The sequence below is a fragment of the Mobula birostris genome, chromosome 4, assembly GCF_030028105.1.
Source record: "Mobula birostris isolate sMobBir1 chromosome 4, sMobBir1.hap1, whole genome shotgun sequence".
Taxonomy (NCBI): domain Eukaryota; kingdom Metazoa; phylum Chordata; class Chondrichthyes; order Myliobatiformes; family Myliobatidae; genus Mobula; species Mobula birostris.
The window spans coordinates 185696320-185721967 of NC_092373.1; the positions used below are offsets into that span (position 1 = coordinate 185696320).

Consider the following 25648-nt stretch of genomic DNA (forward strand, 5'->3'; position numbering starts at 1 on the left):
GCAGTGGCAAATGAAATATAATGCTGGAAAGTGTATGGTCATGCACTTTGGTGGAAGAAATAAACGGACAGAATATTATTTAGACGAGGAGAAAATTCAAAATGCAGAGATACAAAGGGACTTGGGAGTCCTTGTGCAGGATATCCTAAAGGTTAACCTTTACGTTTAGTCGATGGTGAAGAAGGAGATTGCAATGTTGGCATTCATTTCTAAAGGTATAGAATATAAGAGCAGGGATGGGATGTTGAGGCTCTATAAGGCACCTGTGAGACTACACTTGGAGTATTGTGTGCAGTTTTGGGCTCCTTATTTTAGAAAAGATATGCTGATATTGGAGAGGGTTCAGAGAAGACTCACGAGAATGATTCCAAGAATGAAAGGGTTACTGTATGAGGAACATCTGGAAGCTCTTGTGATGTATTCCCTGGAGTTCAGGAGAATGAAGGGGGGATCTTAAAGAAACATTCCAAATGTTAAAACGCCTGAACTCCATTAGATTAGATATGGCAAAGTTATTTTCCATGGTAGGGGAGTCTAGGTCAGGAGGGCACGACTTTAGAGTTGAAGGACGTCTATTTAGAACAGAGATGTGGAGAAATTACTTGAATCAGAGGGTCGTAAATCTGTGGAATTTGTTGCCCTGTGCAGCTGTGGAGGCCCAGTCATTGGGTGTATTTAAGGCAGAGATAGATTGGTTCTTGATTAGCCAGGGCATTGAAGGGTATGAGGAGAAGGCAGGGGAGTGTGGATGACTGAAAGAATTGGATCAGCCCATGATTGAATGGTGGAGAAGATTTGATGGGCCAAATGGCCTACTCCTGCTCTTATATCTTATGGTCTATTGGTCTTATCTATTCCATGATCTAAAGCATTGTTATATAGCACAAAAAGAAACAGTCCCAACATCGACCCCTGCGGAACACCACTGGTTACTGGCGGCCAACCAGAAAAGGATCATTTTATTCCCACTTGCTGCCTCCTACCAATCAGCCAATGCTCTAACCATTCTTGTAAGTTTCCTGTAATACCACGGGCTCTTAACTTGGTAAGCAGCCTCATGTGTGGCACCCTGTCAAAGGCCTTCTGAAAATCCAAATATACAATATCCACTGCATCCCCCTTAATCTATCCCACTTGTAATCTCCTCAAGGAATTCCAACAGGTTCATCAGGCAAAATTTTCCTTAAAGGAAACCATACTGAGTTTGTCCTATCTTGTCCTGTGTCATCAAGTACTCCGTAATGTCATCCTTTACAATTGACTCCCACATCTTCCCACCCACTGATTTCAGGCTAACTAGTCGACAATTTCCTTTCTGCTGCCTTCCTCCTTTCTTAAATAATGGAGTGACATTTACAATTTTCCAGTCCTCCAGAACCAGGCTAGGGTCCAATGATTCTTGAAAGATCATTACTAATGCTTCCACAATCTTGACTGCAACCTCTTTCAGAACCTAAAGGAGTACTTCATCTGGTCTGGGTGATTTATGCACCTTTAGGTCTTACAGCTTATTGAGCACTTTCTCCTTTGTAACAGTGACTGCACTCACTTCTTTTCCGTCACACCCCTCAATAACTGGCACACTGCTAGGGTCGTCCACAATGAAGACTGATGCAAAATGCTCCTTTAATTCATCTGCCATTTCCTTGTCCCCCGTTATTATTTCTCCAGCCTCATTTTCTAGTAGTCCTAGATCCACTCTCAACTCTTTTTCATTTTTCACATACTTGAAAAAGCTTTTTCTATTCATCTTGATATTGCTTTCTAGATTGCTTTCATATTTCATCTTTTCCCTCCTAATAATTCTTTTTGTTTCTCTCTGTAGGGTTTTCAAGGTTTCCTAATCCTCTAACTTCCTAAAGCTAAATTTTGCTTTGTTGTATGTCCTCTCTTTTGCTTTTACATTAGCTTTGACTTCCCTTGTCAGGCACGGTTGTACTATATTGCTAATTGAGAATGTCTTTGTTTTTGGAATACATCTATGCTACACCTTCCTCATTCCCCCCAGAAACGCACGCCATTGCTGCTCTGCTGACATCCCTGTCAGCATCTCCTTCTAATTTACTTTGGCCAACTCTGCTCTCATACCATTGTAATTTCCTTTACTCCATTGAGATATTGCGACCTCAGACTTTATTTTGCATCCATCAAATTTCAAATTGAACTCAATCATATTGTGATCACTGTCTCCCAAGTTTTCTTTTACCTTAGGCTCCCTAATCACCCCCAGTTCATTACATAACACCTAATCCAGTATAGCTGATCCCCTAGTAGGCTCAATGACCAGCTGCTCTAAAAAGCCATCTTGTAGGTTTCAACAATTTCACTCTCTTGAGATCTATTGCCAAGCTAATTTTCCCAATCTACCTGCATGTTAAAATCTCCAATGACTGTTATAACATTTCCCTTTTGACACACACCTTTTCTATTTTCTGTTGAATTCTGCAGTCCACACCCCGGCTACTGTCTGTATATGATTGCCATCAGGGTCATTTTACCCTTGCAGCCTCTTAACTCAATCCACAAGGATTCAACATCTTCCAATCCTATATCACATCTTTCTAATGATCTGATGCCATTCTTTACCAGCAGAGCCATGCCACACAGGACGTGCTCTCTCTCTGCTGCTGCCATCAGGAAGAAGGTACAAGAATTTCTCTGGAATACGGAGGCTGATAACAATATGTAAGATTATGAAAGGCATAGATGGGCTCGGTGTCTTTTCCCATGGTGGAATTAAGCATAAATTTAAGAACAGAGGGAAAATACGAAGGTTTATGATGCATGCCTTTACACAGAGAATGCAATGCGTTGCTGGGAGGTGGTGGAACCATATATCACAGTCACTTTTAAGAGGCATTTAGACAGACACGTGAGCAAGCAGGAAATAGAGGGACAAGGAACATGTGCTGGCAGATGGGATTATGGTTAGATTGGCATCATGGTCTGTGCAGACACGATGGGCAGACAGGCCTGTTCCCGAATTTAACAGTTTGATTGCCTGAATTGTGTAGTGAAACTTCCCGTTAACTTGGTAACTTAAAGAAACGTGGATCATAGCCGCAATGAAATCGCATTCACCGAGTGCGGAGCAACAGCGAAGCACAGAAACACTCGTTGATTTACGTGGGAAAGTGTGGATTGCTGAAAATTGGAATGCATGTGGCATTTTCATCGCAGTTTGAGAACTACCTTAGCATAAACCAGTCCTGTCAGGTCCATCCAATTAAATGACCAGGCAGAAAACAGCAGCGTCCCCAACTACCATCGGCCCTCCAGGCCGAATACTGTACCGGGCTGGGGATGCGGTCTGGCGGTGAGAGTAGTGACGGGTGACCAGGAGTGGAGAGGTGAACACAATTGGCGGGGGATAATCCCCTTGTTTGGAGAATTGAGTTTCCCTACTGGTTTATTTTGGGTACAGTATTTTGATTTTGGCTTCTTGCCATTCGTAACAAAGTGTAAACACCTCACTGTGACACACTGGGAAACTGAACATACATCGAACAGAAAGGGGTAATAAGTGATTGCCCTTAGGGCCTGCCGGCACTCTCTAAGCTACTTGGCTGCGTACCCAGAAACAGCTCGTTTTAGAATAAGGTAATGTGTGTCATACACAGCTAGATGCGCCTTGGTCTGACAGTGACAATTAACTGGTTCCTGACAACAGCGATATAGTAAGGAAACTGCTGAAGTGTGAAACCGGTGAGAATCTATAAACTAGACCTTGTCGATCTACCTACCTAGCGGCAAGATGGTGAAAAAGGGCAGCCAGCAGAGGATGAAGACTCCGACCACGATACCCAGGGTCTGAGCTGCCTTCTTCTCTCGGGAGAACTTGAGGAGCCGCATGGAGAGCGAACTGCGCAAGTGATGCCCCTTGCTCTTGAAGTTGGGGTTGGAGTCGTCCAGAACGCTCTTGCAGTGAATTCTCAGGACAACCTCCACGGTCTTACTCCGCTCCCTCTTCACTCCGGCCTCCAGGCTCTTGGTGGTCCGCCTGGCCACAATGTAGATGCGAAAATACATGACCAGGATAACCATGAGAGGGAGGTAGAAGGAGAAGAGAGAGGAGAACAAGGCGTAACCTGGTTCCTCGGTAATGCTGCACACTGTCTCGTCGTCCGGGGCCGGCTCCTTCCAGCCCAGTAGAGGACCCACCGAGACGACGATGGAGGTGACCCAAAGAATGATCAGGATCCACACCGCCTTCACCTCAGTCATAATAGTTGGATAGCGTAGAGAGTAGCGCACGCCGATGTAGCGGTCAATGGATATGACACAGAGGCTCATTATCGAGGCCGTGCAACACAAGACATCAACCGCAGCCCAGACATCGCAGAAAATTCTCCCGAAAGCCCAGTAACCAACGATCTCCAGACTGGCCGAGAAGGGAAGGATGATGGTACTCAGGAGGAGGTCGGCGATGGCCAAGTTAATGATGAAATAATTAGTTACCGTTTGTAGGTGTCGGTTGCAAGCCACTGACAGAATAACCATGATGTTGCCCACGATGGCGAACAGGATGAAAGCACCTAGAATAACCCCCAGGGCCACCGCTTGGTTGACATCCAGCTCCTCGGGGCGGACTGACCTGTTGGCGGTGATGGACTCATTCGAGGACAGGCCATAGTTAATCGTGGACGCGTCCGAACAGTTCCCGTGGAAGCTCTCATTGGTAAACTCAGAAAAAGTCATTTTAGAAGAACTGCCGTCTCCATGTGAGTGAGTTTGCCAACTTCACCTCTTCAAGCAAAAGGATATCCATGTAGCGCCGCGGTCCCCGCCGGAACCCGTCCCGGGGTTGTTTATGCTCCATAACTGAGTCCTGCAGGGTAACTGGGCAAGTTCACTTGTCCATCGCATTTTGAGCTTGATCGAAGCCCCGTCGTTAGGCTCCGTTTTCCAGGCGACATCCCTTTCCTTTACCGACTCCCATTCAAAAGCGGCTGCAACTTTTCCTGCACAGTCTCACTGCCTAGCATCTGCACAGTCCTGGGATAATACTGTTATCGTCCCTCTCACACAGAAACCCACAGAAACACAGACACACACACGCACCCCACACACACAGACACACAGGAAGTCATACACTAGTAAGAAGAGTTCCCAAAGCTGACCACTACTGAAAATCCGTTGAAGCACTTAGGTGCTGAAGCTTCAATATCACTTTTCAATCTCCTGAAAACCTCGCCTCCTCGGGATGGTCCTCACGTCACAGATACCGTGCGCCTGCGGCGGCCAGCGTTAGGGGGCACCAGAGATCCGACTGCGGAGAGACCTATTGGGCAATCACCAGTCAACCGGCAAACTACTCAACTACAGATGGAAAGTGTTCTTATTTATAGAAATATATCGCATCGAGTGGAATAAATAAGCTGCAGCTAACCTATCCCATTGTCAGTGCTTAACGGGCCATTGGAAAATATCAAGTTCTGTTTGACCACACTGCTCACCTCCGAATCCTGAAATATAAATGTCTTCATTGTCCAGTTCTGCCGCGAATACCAAACATTTTACTTTGAGTTTCATTATTCTCCCCCTCCTCTGATGTATAATTTGCTTCCCTTGTCTTTCAATGGCATGTAAATTATAACTGCTTCATGCTGTTATACAAGGAGAAGCGCGTTGATTCTTCTTTGCTCCGATACAGTACGTTCCAAAGCTTCGCAACAACGGGGCGCGATACGCAGTTCGGAAGCGAATGATCAAAAACCTCAATGTTTGATCGTTTAAATATCTCGGAAGTAGGGGATCTTGTTTACAGAAACCACCCTAAACTTATCGAGAAAAGCGCGGACATAAAAATCCATTGACATTTAAAAGTAAGAAGTTTTGACAAGATAGTTCCTATGGTGACCCATGCTAACGCGAAATACTCCACTCATATCAAACATTACATTACTTTACAATGTTAAAAGTGATTTGGCCATATTACCATATTATATGTAGAATGTAACCAAATGCAAAACACCATCACTAATTTCAATAAGATCTGCCTTTAAACATGTATTGAGCTCGCAACAACATATGATTGAATATGCTAAATTTGTAATTAAATAGATGTTAAAATCTTTTTTTCACTGATTTTGTTTTTATCTCCAATTTTCTCCCGTTCTTTCCATCATCTTCTTGTCATTAGATTTTTTTCTTTATATCTGTTTGACTTTGTCTCAATTTTTTTTCTCTCTCCATTTGTTTCTGACCCGTCCCGGGGTCCACCCTGCAATTTGCAATTTTTTACGTATTTCTCTCTATCTATCTCCCCCTCTCTCTTTCCCCTTCCCAAACCCTCAGTGCTCTGTCTGCTTGTATTGTTCCTGCTCTCCTTGCCTTTCTCCGAGACCTTCAGACTTTGAACCTCTCAGTTTCTAACGATATTCACCTGGCCTTTTCTCCTTCTTTCTCACTATGTTTGTAACTTTGATCCACAGAACACAGGAACTATACTGTCATCTGTGGTCTTTTCCCCAATGTCTTGTCTGTCCTATAATCTACCTTCCAACCTACTATTCTTTCTTTTCACCCCTCACTTTCTAACTCTCACTCCTTCACCCCCGGATCTATCTCAGCTCTCTTTCTAGTCATCTCTCTGGTATTTATTCTTGCAGTTGAGGGTTGAAAGAGAGAGAGAGAGAGAGAGAGAGAGAGAGAAAGTGAGAGAGAGAGAGAGGGATAAGCAACAAGTGGAACAAGAGTAGTTCGCGTTTCTATTTTGCCTTATGAAGCAATAAGGCACTGGCCATACAGTGCCAAACACCGGACACTGAACAGTGAGTGAACCACCAATGCTGTGTGCGGCTAATCGAAATTTGATTGTGCACATACTTGAGGACAGCACGTCTAATCGATTACTACAGAGCTCAGACAGGTCTGTCCCGCCATACCATCAATTTTATTTATCAGTGTGACTGTTAGATTGACATTAATCAATAGGTGTCTAGCAACGTAGTACGGAGGTCGAGCCATATTCTGACCCCAAAAAGACCACAGGTCGTGCTTCATTCTGAGACAGCCCAAGGTCAGGCAGTGACTTAATGAACATTACGCTCGTCAATCGCAAGACCATAGACTCTGTAAGCTGATTATTGCAAAGGACCTAAAAAGTCTAATTTTCTATGTTTCCCTTCAAAATATCCTCCCTCCCTGCGCTTCTGTGGGTTGCTATAATTTTGGCAGCACTGCACACATGTTAATTTCACATTTTGGAAATTGATCAAGTAATGTGTGTGTGGGAAATCAATCTGCGGCTGCAGTGCTATCCTAATTTATCTGCCCTCTGTGAGGATACCTCAACCGTGGATAAAGTTCCCTTCTCCCGAACAGAAATGCATATGGAATGCAGGGTTTATCTTAGAAACAGACCATTTCGACCAATTCGTCTGTGCTGGAGTTTCCTCGCACTCCACCTCCCTTATTTCAACTCAATGCTTATAATTCCCTTTTCGGATATTCGCTCGCCAAATATTCGTTAACCAGCTGTTCACGGTCACCTGCCTCTTCCGGGAAAAAGTCCGCGATGTCACTAACTGTCCATCATTTTCCAACTGGTATGTCTGGCTTCATTCTGAATTCCCTTTACGTCCACACACACCTAGAGCGACCGATTCATTCATCATTGTAGGGACGCGTGAGTGTGTGAGTCCTCAGTGTATCCAGTCTTGCCCCATTTTAGGTACAAACGTAACTTAGCTCTGCGTTTTGCTTTCTCTTTTTGTTTCCGTGTCCTTTTTAAACATAAACTCTACACAGAGGGTGATCAAGTTTTGACAGAACTTTAAATCTTATTTCAAATCCTACATCGCCAGAAATCTATAAATACTATTTTGTTATCACCTGTAATTGTCTTGCTAACTTGTGACGCTGTTTTTAATGTGTTTCTCCTCTTCTTCTACTCCCAGAATTCTCCTTTGCTCTTTGCTACGTTCTGACCTATTTTCTGGGGTGTAGAAAACTAGCTTTCTTGTTGTGATTTATCCATGATAATCTCCAATTTCCTAGTTTGCAAATCTTCTAAGATTCATCTTTCATTATGTTGAATTCTTCCTCACCATCCCACCCAACACTCCCCTCAGCCAGGCTTCATAATTCTCTTCCCCATTGTTGCTTCCTCCTCCTCCTCCTCATCCTCACCAACTTCATCACCATTTGGTATGAATTTCAAATTCTGATGCCTGAGCGTAAAGCATTAATATCAGTAGATTCCAACAATGATCCAGTTAGAATGTGGGCTTGGTAACACATCACCAGCGCCAGTCTACCTGCCATCAAGGACATGCACACACAGTGGCCACTTTATTAGGTACCCCCTGTAGCTAATAAAGTAGCCACATGTGTATGTCTATCGTCTACTAAGGCTGTAGCCCATCCACTTCAAGATTTGATTTGTTGTGTGTTCAGAGATGCTCTTCTGCACACCACTGTTGTAATGCGTGTTTATTTGAGACACTGCCGTCTTCCTATTAGCTTGAACCAGTCTAGCCATTCTGCTCAGACCCCTCTCATTAACTAGGCATTTTCGTCCATAGAGTTGGATTTTTTTTTTTGTTTTTCGCACCATTCTCTGTAAACTCTAGAGAATGTTGTGCATGGAAATCCCAAGAAGCCAGCAGTTTCTGAGATACTCAAACTGCCCAGTCTGGTCAAAGTCACTTAGATCACATTTCTTCTCCATTCTGATGTCTGATTTGAACAACAATTGAATCTCTTGACCATCGCTACATGCTTTTAGACATTGAGTTGCTGCCTCATGATTGGCTGAATAGATATTTGCATTAACAAGCAGGTGTACAGGTGTATCTAATGAAGTAGAAAGAGTGTATGTATAGAAAAGTGCTGGAAAAAGGAGGGCTATATCATGAAGGGTCCCATCCACCCTGCTTATGAACTCTTTGTCCCGCTTCCATCAGGGAAGAGGCTTCTCAGCACCCATGCCAGGACAAGCAGATTCAAAAAAAGTTATTCTCCCAAGCCAGTAGGTTAATCAACATCTCCACCATTAACCCACCCCACCACCCCCACTACCAGCACAGACACATCGCTAAGTATTGCCTTATGTATATACAGTTGATCTATGTACTGCACATAACAGTTACTTACACATTGTATTTTATAGGATTGCTTTCAGACCATAAGATACAGCAGCAGAATTAGGTCATTTGGCCCATCAAGTCTGCTCTGCCATTTCATCATTGCTGATCCAATTTTCCTCTCAGCCTCAATCTCCTGCCTTCTCCCTGGATCCCTTCATGCCCTGACCAGTCAAGAATCTATCAATGTCTGCTTTAAATATACATAAAGTCCTAGGATGAGGCTTTCCATTCCAGGACATCTCAAATGTCCTCTTTCTTTAAGGATCATGGTTTCCCTTCTGCCGTCATCAATGATGTCCTCACCCGCATCTCCTCCATTTCATGCACTTCAGCCCTCACCCCATCTTCCCGTCACCACCATAGGGACAGAGTTCCCCTTGTTCTCACCTGCCACCCCACTAGCCTCCGGATTTAGTACATTATCCTCCGCAGCTTCTGCCACCTTTAACAGGACCCCACCACTAAGCACATATTTCCTTCTCTACCCCTCTCCGCTTTCCGCAGGCATCGTTCCATGTACTACCCATTGTGATTTCCCCTATTTCTTCTTCACCTTTCCTGCCTATCCCCTCCCTGCTTCCCCTCCCTCATCCCTTGATCTTTCCACTTACTGGTTTTTCACCTGGCACCTACCTGCCTTCTCCTTCCCTCTCTCCCCCCACCTTCTTTGTAGGGCCCCTGCCCCCTCTCTCTTCAGTCCTGATGAAGGGTTTCGGCCCGAAATGTTGACTGTTCGTTTCCACGGATGCTGCCTGACCTGCTGAGTTCCTCCAGCGTGTTGTGCGTGTTGCTTTGACCCCAGCATCTGCAGAGTATTTTGTGTTTACATAAAGACTTGGCCTCCACAGCTGCCTGTGGTAAAGAATTCCACAGATTTACCACTGTCTGGCTAAGGAAATTTCTCCTCATCTCTACTCTAAAAGGATGCCGCTCTATTCTGAGGCTGCGTTCTCTGGCCTTAGACTCTCCCATCATAGGAAACATCCTCTCCACATCCACACTATCAAGGTCTTTCACCATTCAATAGCTTTCAATGAGATCACCCCTCATTCTTTGGAATTCTAGTGAATACAGGCCCAGAACCATCAAACGCTCTTCATATTACAAGTCATTACAATGAGATTACAATATTACAATGGGAGATGAGGAGATGGCAGAGGAACTGAACAAGTATTTTGCATCAGTCTTCACTGAGGAAGACAGCAGGATACCGGACACTCAAGGGTGGCAGGGAAGAGAAGTGTGCGCAGTCACAATTACGACAGAGAAAGTACTCAGGAAGCTGAATAGGCTAAAGGTCGATAAATCTCCTGGACCAGATGGAATGCACCCTCGTGTTCTGAAGAAAGTAGCTGTGGAGATTGCTGAGGCATTAGCGATGATCTTTCAAAAGTCGATAGATTCTGGCATGGTTCCGGAAGACTGGAAGATTGCAAATGTCACTCCGCTATTTAAGAAGGGGGCAAGGAAGCAAAAAGGAAATTATAGACCTGTTAGCTTGACCTCAGTGGTTGGGAAGTTGTTGGAGTCGATTGTCAAAGATGAGGTTACAGAGTACCTGGAGGCATATGACAAGATAGGCAGAACTCAGCATGGATTCCTTAAAGGAAAATCCTGCCTGACAAACCTTATACAATTTTTTGAGGAAATTACCAGTAGGCTAGACAAGGGAGATGCAGTGGATGTTGTATATTTGGATTTTCAGAAGGCCTTTGACAAGGTGCCATACATGAGGCTACATAACAAGATAAGAGCCCATGGAATTACGGGAAAGTTACATACGTGGATAGAGCGTTGGCTGATTGGCAGGAAACAGAGAGTGGGAATAAAGGGCTCCTATTCTGGTTGGCTGCCGGTTACCGGTGGTGTTCCACAGGGATCAGTGTTGGGGCCGCTTCTTCTTACATTGTATATCAACGATCTGGATTATGGAATAGATGGGTTTGTGGCTAAGTTTGCTGACGATACGAAGATAGGTGGAGGGGCCGGTAGTGCTGAGGAAACGGAGAGTCTGCAGAGAGACTTGGATAGATTGGAAGAATGGGCAGAGAAGTGGCAAATGAAGTACAATGTTGGAAAGTGTATAGTTATGCACTTTGGCAGAAAAAATAAACGGGCAGACTGTTATTTAAATGGGGAAAGAATTCAAAGTTCTGAGATGCAATGGGACTTAGGAGTCCTCGTACAGGATTCCCTTAAAGTTAACCTCCAGGTTGAGTCAGTAGTGAAGAAAGTGAATGCAATGTTGGCATTCATTTCTAGAGGAATAGAGTATAGGAGCAGGGATGTGATGTTGAGGCTCTATAAGGCGCTGGTGAGACCTCACTTGGAGTACTGTGGGCAGTTTTAGTCTCCTTATTTAAGAAAGGATGTGCTGACATTGGAGGGGGTACAGAGAAGATTCACTAGAATGATTCTGGGAATGAGAGGGTTAACATATGAGGAACGTTTGTCCGCTCTTGGACTGTATTCCTTGGAGTTTAGAAGAATGAGGGGAGACCTCATAGAAACATTTTGAATGTTAAAAGGCATGGACAGAATGGATGTGGCAAAGTTGTTTCCCATGATGGGGGAGTCTAGTACAAGAGGGCATAACTTCAGGATTGAAAGGCGCCCTTTCAGAACAGAAATGCAAAGAAATTTTTTTAGTCAGAGGGTGGTGAATCTATGGAATTTGTTGCCACGGGCAGCAGTGGAGGCCAAGTCATTGGGCGTATTTAAGGCAGAGATTGATAGGTATCTGAGTAGCCAGGGCACGAAAGGTTATGGTGAGAAGGCAGGGGAGTGAGACTAAATAGAATAAAATGGGTCAGCTCATGATAAAATGGTGGAGCAGACTCGATGGGCCGAATGGCCTACTTCTGCTCCTTTGTCTTATGGTCTTATGGTCATTCAATCCCGAAATTATTTTTGTGAACCTCCTTTGAACCCTCTCCAACTTATATTTCTACTTACTGCATTTCTTTTGTTTTTTTATTGTTTCTTTATTCTTTTTGTGTTTTTTTAGGCTGCATCAAATCTAGACTGGCAATTATTTTCTTCTCCTTTACACCGTGTGCTGAAAAATTACAATAAACAATCTTGAATCTTAAATAAAGGCAACATGAAACTGCAGAGATTTCTGAACATAGTGTGGTCCATCACGCAAACTCAGCCTGCACTGACTGTTCCTATTTTCCACTGCCTTGGGAAAACAATTGAAATCATCAAGGATTCTTCCTACCAAAGTCATCCTTTCTTCTCCCCTCTCCTGTTGGGCAGATGGTTTTAAAGAACGTGCTCCACAATGCTCAAGGACAGCTTCTATCCTGATGTTATAACATTCAAGGATTGACCTCTCATTCGCAAAAAGGTGAACCCTTGATCTCGCAATGGACCTCATGGTGGCCCCTTGCACTTTCCTTGTCTAGCTGCACTGCACTTTGCCTGTGACACAGCATTCTGCATTCTGGTTTTCTTTTTACTACCTAATTCACTGATTTGACTGTGGAATGATCTGCTGGATGGCATGCAAAGAAAAGCTTTTTGCTGTAACTTGGTACATGTGACAATTCCAATTCCACTTTCTTATCTTTTTACAATTTCTAAACCTTGTTTCTGCTCTTCCTTTAATTGTTACCATGAATATCGACTGAAGCATTCGGGAGGATAGGCCTTACATTCAATATCAGCTGGATAAGTATTTTTGGATCAGTACATGGATAGGAAAGGTATGGAGGGCTATGGTCCAGATCAGGATAATGCTAGGCAGAAAAACAGTTTTACATAGACTAGATCGGCCAAATGGCCTGTTTCTGTGCTGTAGTGCTTTATGATTCAATGACAAAGACCTCTTCCCCAATGCAAAACATTTATTTGGCAATAACAGTCCATTTTGAAGCCATATAAAACATAGATCATTTCTTGCACATGGGTGTAAATCTTTCATCTAAGGCAGAAATAGATGGTGAAATTCACCCTTGTTTTCAACACAACAGTATGGCCCTTGCCAATTGAGGAAAAGGGTGTCTGAAGATCAAGAATTCAGAGCTAGCACACAAAAAATCTCATGGTCTGCTGGGCACGAGTGATTCCTGTTCTTCTAAGAAGTTAACAACTTACAGCAAGCTCCTCAAGGAACTTGAAAAATGCCATCATTGGAAAATCCTGATAGCATAAATAAACCAAAATTGGTATCCTCTCCCAGTACTGAGGCTTTGATTACAACAGTCAGCTCCACTGACCAGGCCATGTTATTTGAGCAGAACACACAAAAATGCTGGAGGAACTCAGCAGGTCAGGCAGCAGCTATGGAGAGGAGTAAAGAGTTGACATTTCGGGCTGAGAGTCTTCTTCAGGGCTGGAAATGAAAGGGGAAGAAGCCAGAGTAAGAAGGAGGGAGAGGGGAAGGAGTACAAGCTGGCAGGCATTAGATGAAACCAGGTGGGTGTCATCATTTGAATGCCCAACATTGGACTCCTGGAACAGGCACTTTATTCCAGACTTAATCACAGGGATGAGAACAGTGAGACAGAAGAGCAGAATGGAGGAGGCACTCAAACGCTCCTTGCAGAACTTCAACAATCCCACATTCACCTGGGAACCATCACCATTCAAAGTGGAGAAGCATGTCACTGGGATCTTCGAGTCTGTGCATTGAGAACATACAGGACCCCTGTGTGAATTGCACCACCTCACAAACTATGAACCTGCCCACATGATAAGACTTTTGTTGGCCCAGGTTTGGAAGAAAATGCAGCCTGCATATCAGTCTTGTGAGTTACTTTGGAACCATGCAGAACAAGAGTGAAGGCAAATCATCCATGAGGCTAATCCAGAACATTAAGATGCATGGGATCTGCGGCAATTTGGCTATTTGGATTAAGAACTGGGTTGTGCATTGAAGACAACGAGTAGTGGTTGAAGGGACTTATTCGAGCTGGAGGTCTGTAATTAGTGGAATTCCACAGGGATCTGTGCAGGAACCTCTGCTGTTTATAATGTATATATATGATCTGGATAAAAATGCAGATGGCTAGTTAGTAAATTTGCAGGTGATACCATGATTGGTGGAGTTGTAAACAGTGTAGAAGACTGGCAATGAACAGAGAACAGTATACATCAGTTGCACATGTGGGCTGAGAAATGGCTGATGGAGTTTAACCCAGATAAATGTGAGCTGTTGCACCTCAGTAGGGCAAATACAAGGAGACAGTACACTGTCAAGGGCAAGGTCCTTAACAGTGTTGCTGAACAGAGAGATCTTGGGATCCAAGTTCAAAGCTCCTTAAAAGTGGCTACACAGGTTGATAAGGTGGTTAAGAAGGTTTATGGAATGCTTGAATTTATTAGTTGAGGCATTGAGTTCAAATGTCAGGAAATCATGCTGTAACTTTTTAAAACTCTGGTTAAGCCACATCTGGAGTACTGCATACATTTCTATTCACCCCATTATAGGAAGGATGTTGAGGCTTTGGAGAGGGTGCAGAAGAGGTTTACCAGAATACTGCCTTTCTTAGAGGGCGTGTTCTATCACAAGAGACTGGATAAACTTGGGTTGTTTTCTCTGGAGTGCTGGAGGCTGAGGGGAGATCTGATAGAGGTTTGTAAGATTATGAGAGACATAGATAGAGTATACAGTGAGTGTTTCTCAGAGTTGAAACGTCTAATACCAGACAGCATGCAATGAAGATGAGAGAGGGTAGATTCAAGAGGCACAAGAGGGGTATGTTCTTTACTGAGGATGCCTGGAATGTGCTGACTGGTATATTGGTAAAGGGAAATACATTAGAAGTTTTTAACAGATGTTTGAATAGACACATGGATGTAAGGAAAGTGGAGGGATATGAACATGGTGTAGATGGGAGGGATTAGTGTTTGGGTGTTTTTGATCTGCTTTTAGGTGGTTCAGCACAACATTGTGGGCTGAATGGCCTGTTCTTGTGCTGTATTGTTCTATGTTCCATGTTCCATGTTTAAAGGGTCTGTTTGAGAAGATCCTACCAAACACCTTTTAAGCACCCAAATATGTTGTACCCATTGCATTAACAACATCTAATTTTTCAATTATTTGTTGAAAGTGTTCTTTTGTTAGCACGATAATGATTGAATGCTTTAGCTAAGCATGACCTAATATTTTGCAATTATTTTTATCTTTTCTTTTTAATATATTTTCTGAATTTTCATTTTCTTGGGTACCAATTCCAATACCTTATCTCTGATGTAGATGTTGGAATTGAGAATGTTCAGTTCCATATTTTGTCTGTAGCCCATTTTCATTTGAATAAAGGCACAATTTAAGAAAAAAATGTTTTTCATTCCAGTGATGGATAAGTTCCTAGCATTGCCAGAGTTTGCTAGCTTGTCAGTTACTGTCACAGAACCATAAAGCATGGAAACAGGCCCTTCAGCCAAAATTATCCTTGCCAACCAAGGTATCCCATTTGCCCGTATTTCTCCAATATCCCTCTGAACCTTTCCTTTCCAAGCAACTATCCTAAAGTTTTCTAAATATTCAAAGTTCAAAGTAAATTTTATTATCAAAGTACATATATGTCACTGCATACTACCTTGAGATTCATTTTATTCATAGTCATAGCCATAGTCATACTTTATTGATCCCAGGGAAAATTGGTTTTCGTTAGAGTTGCACCATAAATAATAAATAGTAATAGAACCATAAATAGTTAAATAGTAGTAAGTAAACTATGCCAGTAAATTATGAAATAAGTCCAGGACCAGCCTATTGGCTCAGGGTGTCTGACCCTCCAAGGGAGGAGTTGTAAAGTTTGATGGCCACAGGCAGAAATGACTTCCTATGACACTCTGTGCTGCATCTCGGTGGAATGAGTCTCTGGCTGAATGTACACCTGTGCCCACCCAGTACATTATGTAGTGGATGGGAGACATTGACCAAGATGGCATGCAACTTAGACAGCATCCTCTTTTCAGACACCACCGTGAGAGAGTCTAGTTCCATCCCCACAACATCACTGGCCTTACGAATGAGTTTGTTGATTCTGTTGGTGTCTGCTACCCTCAGCCTGCTGCCCCAGCACACAACAGTAAACATGATAGCACTGGCCACCACAGACTCGTAGAACATCCTCAGCATTGTCCAGCAGATGTTAAAGGACCTCAGTCTCCTCAGGAAATAGAAACGGCTCTGTCCCTTCTTGTAGACAGCCTCAGTGTTCTTTGACCAGTCCAGTTTATTGTCAGTTTGTATCCCCAGGTATTTGTAATCATCCACCATGTCCACACTGACCCCCTGGATGGAAACAGGGGTCACCGGTACCTTAGCTCTCCTCAGGTCTACCACCAGCTCCTTAGTCTTTTTCACATTAAGCTGCAGATAATTCTGCTCACACCATGTGACAAAGTTTCCTACCATAGCCCCATAGCCCTTTTCTTGTGGGCATTCACAGTAAGTACAAGGAAACACAATAGAATCAATGAAAAACTGTGCACAAAGGCCAACAACAAATCGTGCAAATGCAGAAAAAGTAAAAAACAAAAAAAACGGTAAGACATATTGAGAACACAAGTTGTAGAGTCTGCGAAGTTAACTCAATATAGTTCAGGAGGTTGATGGTTGGAGGGTAATAACTGTACCTGAAACTGGTGGTGTGGTACCTGGGGATCCCATATCATCTTCCTGATGGCAGCAACAAGAAAAGAGCGTGTCCTGGATGGTGGGGACCTCTGCTGATGAATGCATCTTTCCCACAGCAGTGTTCCTTGTAGATGTGTGCAATGGCGGGGAAGGCTTTATGCATAATGGACTCGCTGTATCCAAGACTTTTAATGGCCTTTTTCATTCAACGTCCTTAGTGTTTTAATACTAGGCCATGGTGCAACCAGTCAGGATACCCTCCATTGTGCTTCTATAGAAGCTTGTCAAAGTTTTAGATGACATGCTGTTTTCATTGTAATTGCCTGTATCACTTCCCCGGGCAGCTTATTCAATATACATCCACCCTCTGTGAGGAAAAACCTGCTCCTCATATCATTTTAAAATCGTTCCCCTCTCAGTTTAAAACTATGCCAATCTTATTTTAGACATTCCTAATCTGGGCAAAAGTCTGCAACAATCTACTTTTATCTACAGCACGCCCCTCATGATTTATAAAGCTCTCTGCGTTTATCCCTCAGCTTCTTCAGCTGCAGGGAAAACAACCGTAGCCTATCGAGCCTCTCCTCATAACCTGATGCCTCCAGCCTCAGCAAAGTGCTTGTGAATCTTTTCTGTGGTTTCTCTAGCAAACTCACAACCTCTTCCCAATCATTCTGTCCACATTAGTATAACATTTGTTATAAGTTTATTCTTTAGTAAAAAATCTGCTTTCTTGTTTCCTTTGTTTAAAAAAATGAAGTGGTAACTGCCATTTCATTGTTACTATCAAAGTTTATTCCTATTCTGTTAAAAAAAATCTCTCGTTAGTGTAGTGATTAGTGCAACACTATTGGATTATGAGAACACTCAGTCCTCGTTTATTGTCATTTAGAAATGCACGTATGCATTAAGAAATGATACAATGTTCCTCCAGAGTGATATCACAGAAAAACAGGACAAACCAAAGACTAACACTGACAGAACCACATAATTATAACGTATAGTTACAGCAGTGCAAAACAATATCGTAATTTGATAAAGAGCAGACCATGGGCACGGTAAAAAAAAAAGTCTCAAAGTCCCAATGGACTCCCGAGTCCCCGATAGCAGCCGGCAAAGGGAGAAACTCCCTGCCCTAAACCTCCAGGCATCGACAACTGCCGATGCATTGGAAGCACTCGACCACAGCCGGCACTGAGTCCGTCCGTCCGAAAACTTTGAGCCGCCGACCAGCCCCTCCGATACAACCTCCCGAGCGCCATCCTCTGCCGAGCGCCTTTGACTTCGCCCCGGCTGCCGAAACAAGCAAAACCGAAGATTTGGGGCCTTCTCCTCCGGAGATTCTGGACCACACAGTAGCAGCGATCGGGTTTTAATTGCTGCTGCTGTCTTTAAAGAGTTTATACATTCTCCTTGTGACTGCGAGGGTTACCTTTGGGTGCTCTGGTTTCCTCCCACATTCCAAAGACATACAGTTAGGGTTTGTGAGTTGTGGGCTTTCTATGTTGGCACTGGAAGCATGGCGACTCTCGTGGACTGCCCCTAGCAAAATCCTCAGACTATGTTGGTTGTTTATGCAAATGACCCATTGCGATTCCTCCTAGGGTTATGCTAGGGTAGCAGGAATTGTCTGTTGCCATTTGGCCCATCATGGCTGATTTATTATCCCGCTCAAGCCCATTCCCCTGCCTTCTCCCTATATCCTTTGACATCCTTGCTGATCACAACCTATTGGCCTCTGCTTTAAATATGCCCAATGACTCAGCCTTCACAGCTATCTGTGGCAATGAATTCTGCGGATTCACCACCCTTTGGCTAAATAAATTCCTCCTCACCTCTGTTCTAAAGGAACATCTTTGTATTCTGATCCTAGACTCCCCCACTATAGGAAACATCCTCTCTGCTTCCACTCTGTTTAGGCCTTTCAATATTCAATAGGTTTCAATGAGATCTCCCCCTCCTTCTTCTAAACTGAGATTACATGGGGATTCTATGATTTGAGGTTATCTTGTGATAATGCCTGTTGCTTCTCTGGAGTGAGTGGTCATGGATCATGGAAGATAGGGAGTAGGTGACAATGAAGTGTTTTAGGACTAGGGATCATACCAAATGAAATGTGGATTGGGACAGGGTTGGCATTGTGTTGTAGATTGGTACAGGGTTGGCATTGTGTTGTGGATTGGGGCAGGGTTGGAATTGTGTTGTGGATTGGGACAGGGTTGGCATTGTGTTGTGGATTGGGACAGGGTTGGCATTGTGTTGTGGATTAGGGCAGGGTTGGCATTGTGTTGTGGATTGGGACAGGGTTGGCATTGTGTTGTAGATTGGGACAGGGTTGACATTGCATTGTGGATTGGGACAGGGTTGGCATTGTGTTGTAGCTTAGGTCAGTGTTGATATTATATTGAAGTTTGGGACAGGGCTGGCACTAGTGTTGTGGTTCCAGACAGGGCTGGTACTAGTGTCATGGTTTGAGACAGGGCTGGTACTAGTGATGTCGTTTGAGACAGGGCTGGCATTAGTGTTGTGGTTTGAGACAGGGCTGGTACTAGTGATGTGGTTTGGGACAGGGTTCTTACCAATGTTGTGGTTTGGGACAAGACTGACCAGAACGGGACATGAGACTGAACTCCATGCATTTTGTATCGCCAATAATGTCGCCTTGTTTACTTAAAACCAACAGCATAAACACTGTAAATGTTTTGATCGAAAGATAATTTCTCTGCTTTCGTAGTTTTCATACCTCCTGCTTTCCAGTTCGCCCGGGGGAGTTAGTGAGTGTCGGGAAACGCTATGCACAATTACACGCTCGCAGACTAATACGACAAGTCGCGCAAGGTTTATCTGCTCTCCCGTTAAATTTAATTTCTTGCTTAATTTAGAATTTTACTGAAATATGCTTCGGAAGGGATGTTTCACCCGATTAAAGGGAGAGGGCGTGCTAAATCGGATGTGGGAAATACTCCTCGAGGAAATGTATTAGCTGAATGCTGCCCGTTGTCATATCCTGCACAGGGAGAAGGGTCGGGGAGTGGGGAAGAGGGTGTGAGCGAGTGAGGTAGTTGAGACGGGTGCGGAGTAGGTGCATAGCCCCCGGTTCCAGGGAGAATTTTCAGACTGAAAGCCCATTGGCCACTGCATAGAAAATACCAACGCTAAATGACAGAGCAGGTCGCAAGACTAGCAGGAATTTAGCCCGTTTATAATAGTTGCAAAGTTATTCTCAATGTGCGTGATTTATTTTGTTCATTCGCACACTGGGACATGGTCGAAGCTGGTAAGGTCGCAGTTGCCGTTAACTGTAGACCTTTGCAACGCCTGTACAGCTACAGAGGCGGATGGGAGCTGTGGAGGTGCTCTGGGGAAGAGATGAAGTTTCTTGTTGCCATCTCATGACTCGGGCACGGCCGACCCATGTGGATTTACCCGGAGTGTTGTAAATCCCAGCCCGAATTTTTGTTAAAGTATATTCAGTGTTTAAACCAGCATGTGTTAACAACTGCGGAAACTACATGCTGTCCCCGTGGCCGTGTCATTCACCAAGTCACCACCCAGTGGCTGAGGTAAAATATCTCCGGAACAGAGCTGAAGAGGGTCAGCAAAAGTACACGGGCACGAGGCACGAAGCGAGGTGGGGTGGGAACAGCACAAGTGAGTTGCTAAACTTTATTATGAGCCAAAGCTGCCGCTAGTTTTTGTCCAAGCTGCGGTATTGTTTATGAATCCGTGTCTGGTTGTGACAGAGCAGACACGAAGGGACGAAATGCTCACATCCGCTCTTATGGTCTTCTTATTGCCAGCTTCCACCGTGACAACTGAAGGGAAAGCCACTGAACAGAGGTGTTAGTGTGTACTTGTACATTGAGTAGCCTCTTTATTAGGTACAGTACCTCCTTGTACCTAACGAGGTGGCCACTCAGTGTATATTCTTGGTCTTTTGCCGCTGTATTCCATTCACTTCAAGTTTCAACGTATTGTGTACTTAGAGACGCTCTTCACCATACCACTGTTGCAACGCGAGGCTCTATGAGTTATTGTCTCCTTCTTGGGAGCTTGAATCAGTCTGGCCATTCTCTTCTGAGCTCTCTCATTAACAAAGCCCAGGGAACTGCCGCTCACTGGAACTTTCTTTCCATTTTCGCTCCATTATCTGTAAACTCTAGAGACCATTGTGTGTGAAAATACCAGGAGATCAGCAGTTTCTTAAATACTGAAACTATCCCATCTGCCACAAACAATCATTCCATGGCCAAAGTCATGTAGATCACATTTCTTAACTATTCTGATGTTTGGTCTGAACAATACCTTCTCCTTCCTCCTCTTCCTCTTCTTCGTCTTCCTTTTCCTATTCATCTCCCTCTTCTTCTTTTTAATGACGACTGGCCGTCCAACTTAAAGGCGAACAGAACTTATTGACCATGTCTGCATGCTTTAATGTATTGAGCTGACTGATGAGATATTTGCATTAACAAGCAGATGCACAGGTGTACCTAATAAAGTGGCCACTGACTGTGGATCTGCTGTTGGTTTTACAAAGTAAATCCCAATGCATGTGAAATATTGAGTGAGGTAGACAGAGAGCAAGGATTCATCTTTGAACAGGGAGAAAATGTTAAATGGAAATGTTCTCACTGAATCCACTTCATATTTTTATATCCTTTTAAAGAACTTCCAGCTCATCCCCCAGCCTTCTCTTCTCATGGGAAAATGGACTCATTCTGTTCATCAGTTTGTGGCATATGCATTTTCAATTTCTGGCATCATCCTTGCAAACCGTAAATGCACCCTAGACAGTTCCACTGCATCCACTTTGTAAATTTGTATGCAATACTTGGCATAGACTAATCAAGGTGAAATTAAGATTTAGTGTAGCTTCCATACATTTTTAATTCAAATCATTTAGAAATGTTTTTTTATGGCCTTGCTAACCCATACTCCTCTTATTTTTTTCAAGATACAGCAAGGTGACAGGCCCTTCCAGCGCAGCAAGCCTCTGCCGCCCAATTCCACTCAAGTGACCAATTAACCTACTAACCCATACGGCTTTGGAACATGGGAAGAAACCAGAGCACCCGGGAGAAATCCATGTCGTCGTGGGGAGAATGGCCAAACTTCTCACAGACAGCGGCAGGAATTGAATCCGGATTGCCAACCCTCTAATAGTGTTATGCTTCTCTGCTCGCCCAAGTTTTAGTGACTTTAGTTTGAAAAATATTTGCTTCACAATACTTACACCTTCCTGCTGAAATGTGCTATGGGGCATTTATCTGTTCCAGGCTTCAGAATTGTTTGCCTATTGTGCAAATGTATTAATATCCTCCTGTCACTTGTTGCAACCATTATCAGTACCCCTTCAGCCCAATTTGGTACTATCCTCAAATTTAGAATTGTGTGTTTAATTCCAAATTCTGAACTTCACAGATGACTGAACATTACAATGGAAAGGATGTAATCTGCCAGGTGAATTGCAATGAAGAGTTTATATAGTTGATGGGATAATTTTCCAGATTGATTTGAACTAACAAAAAACGTCTTTTCATTTCATAAACACGAGAAATTCTGCAGATGTTAGAAATCCAATGCAACACACACAAAATGCTGGAGGCACTCAGCAGGTCAGGCAGCATTGTCTTTTTGTCTCATCAAAATCCATTGTTAAAGTATTTTATTGTGAAATTCCAGTGGGTAGATCAAGAATACACATTTAAATTCAAATATAATTGGATCTGTAAACAAAAACATAAGAACAAGGAACTGGAATAACCAATTCAAGCACTGCAAGAATATGGTCTTTATGCAAATTAATTTGTCTTCTATTCAAGGCAAATTCTATTACAGACAAACTTTAGGCTAACTAACACCCTTCTTGTGCCATGATGAGGCCACCCACAGCGTGGAGGTAGCCTCCAACCTGGTGGCATGAACATCCAATTAAAAAAAACAATTCCTCTCCTTCCTCTCTTTTTTCCCAACTCTGGCATCTTACCTCTTCTTACCTGCCTATCACCTCCTCCTGGGTCCCTTCCTCCTTCCCCTTCTCTTATGTTCTGCTCTCCTCTCCTATCAGATTCTTTCCTCTCCAGCCCTTTACGTTTCCCGCCCACCTGGCCTCACCATCACATTCTAACTATCCTTCTTCTTCTCCCTCCACCTATTTATTCTGCCATCACCCCCTTTCCTTTCCAGTCCTGAAGAGGGGTCTCAGCCCAAAATGTTGACTGTTCATTCATTTCCGCAGATGCTGCCTGACCTGCTGAGTTCCTCCAGCATTTTGTGTGTCACCATTCTTCAGAAGCAAATCTGTGATTTTTACCTTTCAGTCTGTACTTTATCAGGTACACCTGTACACCTGCTTATGGATGCAAATATCTAATCAGTTAATGATGTGGCAGCAACTCAATGCATAAAAGCATGCAGCCATGTCCCAGGGTTCAGTTGTTGTTCAGACCAAACAATTAAATAGGGAAGAAATGGGATCTACATGACTTTGACTGTGGAATGATTGTTGGTGCCAGATGGGGTGGTTTGAGTATCTCAGAAACTGCTATACTCCTTAGACTTCCACGTACAACAGTCTCTAGTTTACAGAGAGCGGTGTGAGATACAGAAAACACCTAATGCATGGCAGCTCTGTCTTGTTAATGGGAGAAGTCAGAGGAGAATGACCAGACTGGTTCTTCTTCGGTTGTCCATCAAAATCCAATAACGACATCCACTCCTTTAACGGTGAGATCTTTGATGACTATACAGCCCTATCCTGGACCCACAAGCTCTATTGCAGGCGGGACATGTATATGTGGTAGTGGTGGTAGTGGTGGTAACCAGACCGACCAGACTGGTTAAAGGTGACAGGAAGGCGACATTAACTAAGATAACCATACATTACAACAGTAGTGTGCAGAATTTTAATTCTGTTTATTTGGCAATACAGAATGGTGTAGGCCCTCCCAGCAACCCCCCACAACCCCAATCAACCCTAATCAAATCACGGGGCAATTTGCAATGAGCAACCAACTTAGCTTGTATGTCCTTGGATTATGTGAAGAAGCCAGACCACCCAAGGAAACGCCCACACATTCGATGGGGAGGGTGTATTGAGACTCCTTACAGAATGGTGCTGGAATTGAACTCTGAACTCCCGAGTTCCCTGATTTCTAATATCACTGTGCTAACTGCTCTGCTACTGTGGCACCCAGAGCACCTCTGAATGCACAACATGTTGAACCTTGAATTGACTGGGCTACAGCATCAGGAGACCACACCGATTTTTACTCCTGTGCCTAATAAAGTTGCCATTGAGTGTGTTCTCGACGCATCCACTAGCTCTACAGCCATCTAGATTTTAAACCCAAACTGTGTCTGCTATCAGCATTAGTAGACCTGTCAGTTTTGATCTTATTACTTTCCTTGGCGCTGCTATATTTATTATTTGTCTCCACCTCTTGTATGTGTCTTCTACTTTGAAGATAGATAATAAAATGCAGATGCATAAATCTGTCAGAGCCACAGCAATCTCCTCCCTTGCTTCCTATTATAGCCCAGAATAGATTTCTTTAGACGCTAGGGAGCCAAGTAACATAATGCACAAAAAGAATCATTTACTATTCTCTCTAATAATTATTTTATAATTTCCTCTTTCTTTGTCTCTTTCACTTTCACTGATCTCTTACCTTTTGTATACTTCTAAATAACTATTCTAGTTTCATTGTGTATCATATCACAAAATCATACTTCAGAATATTTTTTATGCGCTGTTTTCTCCTTACTAATTTCTTGGTCAGCCCTTGCTTACCTGATTGATGGTAAGTGTACTTCCCCCAGGACACTCACAATGTAGACCTCAAAAATGCACTTTGTGTTACCTCAGTGCCGGCTGGTGGCGCAGCGACATCACCGCCGGACTCCGGAGCGAAGGTTCCCGAGTTCGAATCCAGTCGGGCCGCCCCCCGGCACGCTTTCCATCCGTGCCGGTTGAGTGTCGAGCTCTCAACTCGGCCTCGTAAAATAAAAACTGAGAAGGATATGGGGGACCACTCACAGAATCTTTCCTCCAGAACAACCACTTGAAAAAAAGAAGTGGTCGCCGAGGTTCTTCCTCCTAAGTACCTCCATTGGTATTTCATGCACAAATGCCTACAAGCTAGGCTATGAATTATTGTGCTCTCGTACCCATCCAAGCCATCCTAATCCTCTCCCCTTAACTAAATCTTCTCTAATAGATGTCGATATGTTGCTCTAACAGGATTGGAGCTGTGGAAGATGAACCCATCAGAAGCAGAATTTGTTGTCATTGACGTGTGTCGCGAAATTTGTTGTTTTGCTGCAGTAGTACATTGCAATACATAAAATATACTATAAATTGCAATAAGAAATATATCTCAAATAATAAATATGTAGTGTAAAAAGAGAGCAAATATAGTGAGGTAGTGTTCATGAGTTCGTGGACCTTTCAGAAATCTGATGGAGGTGAAGAAGGTGTTCCTGAGATGCTGAGCATGTGTCTTCAGGCTCCTCCATTTCCTCTCTGATGGTAGTAATGAGAAGAGGGCTGGGCAGTTGGGGCCCTGAATGATGGACACCTCCTTTTCCAGCCACTGCCTTTTGAAGGTGTCCTCGAAGGTGGAAGGTTGGTATCTATGATGGAGCTGGATGAGTTTACAATCTTCTGCAGCTTTTTCCAATCCTGTGTAGTTGACCCTCCATATCAGACAGCGTTGTGACCAGACAGTAATAATACCTATTCCTGACGGAACATATTCTTCAGCTAGATCTCATGGACACAGGATTGACAGATCCAAGCATTAATACATCAATGATTGCTTCATAGAATAGTACAGCACAGGAACAGAGCATTTGGTCCATGATGTTCAGCTGAACTAATTGAGCTAATGATGCCTATTCCTTTCTGGCAACACATAGTCCATATTCTTCCACTCTCTGTATATTCCTTTACAAGTATGAA

At 43.5% G+C, this 25648-nt stretch overlaps 1 protein-coding gene across 1 annotated transcript in view; it reads right to left on the reverse strand.

Moving 5' to 3' along the window:
- The window catches only part of adra1d (adrenoceptor alpha 1D), a 62552-nt gene extending 57580 nt beyond the window's left edge, over window positions 1-4972 (reverse strand). Inside the window, exon 1 of the mRNA XM_072254797.1 lies at window positions 3744-4972. Within this exon, the coding sequence (XP_072110898.1) occupies window positions 3744-4698 (955 nt within the window). The 5' untranslated portion in view covers window positions 4699-4972. The remainder of the gene's footprint in view (window positions 1-3743) is intronic.
- Window positions 4973-25648: the final 20676 nt, after the last annotated feature.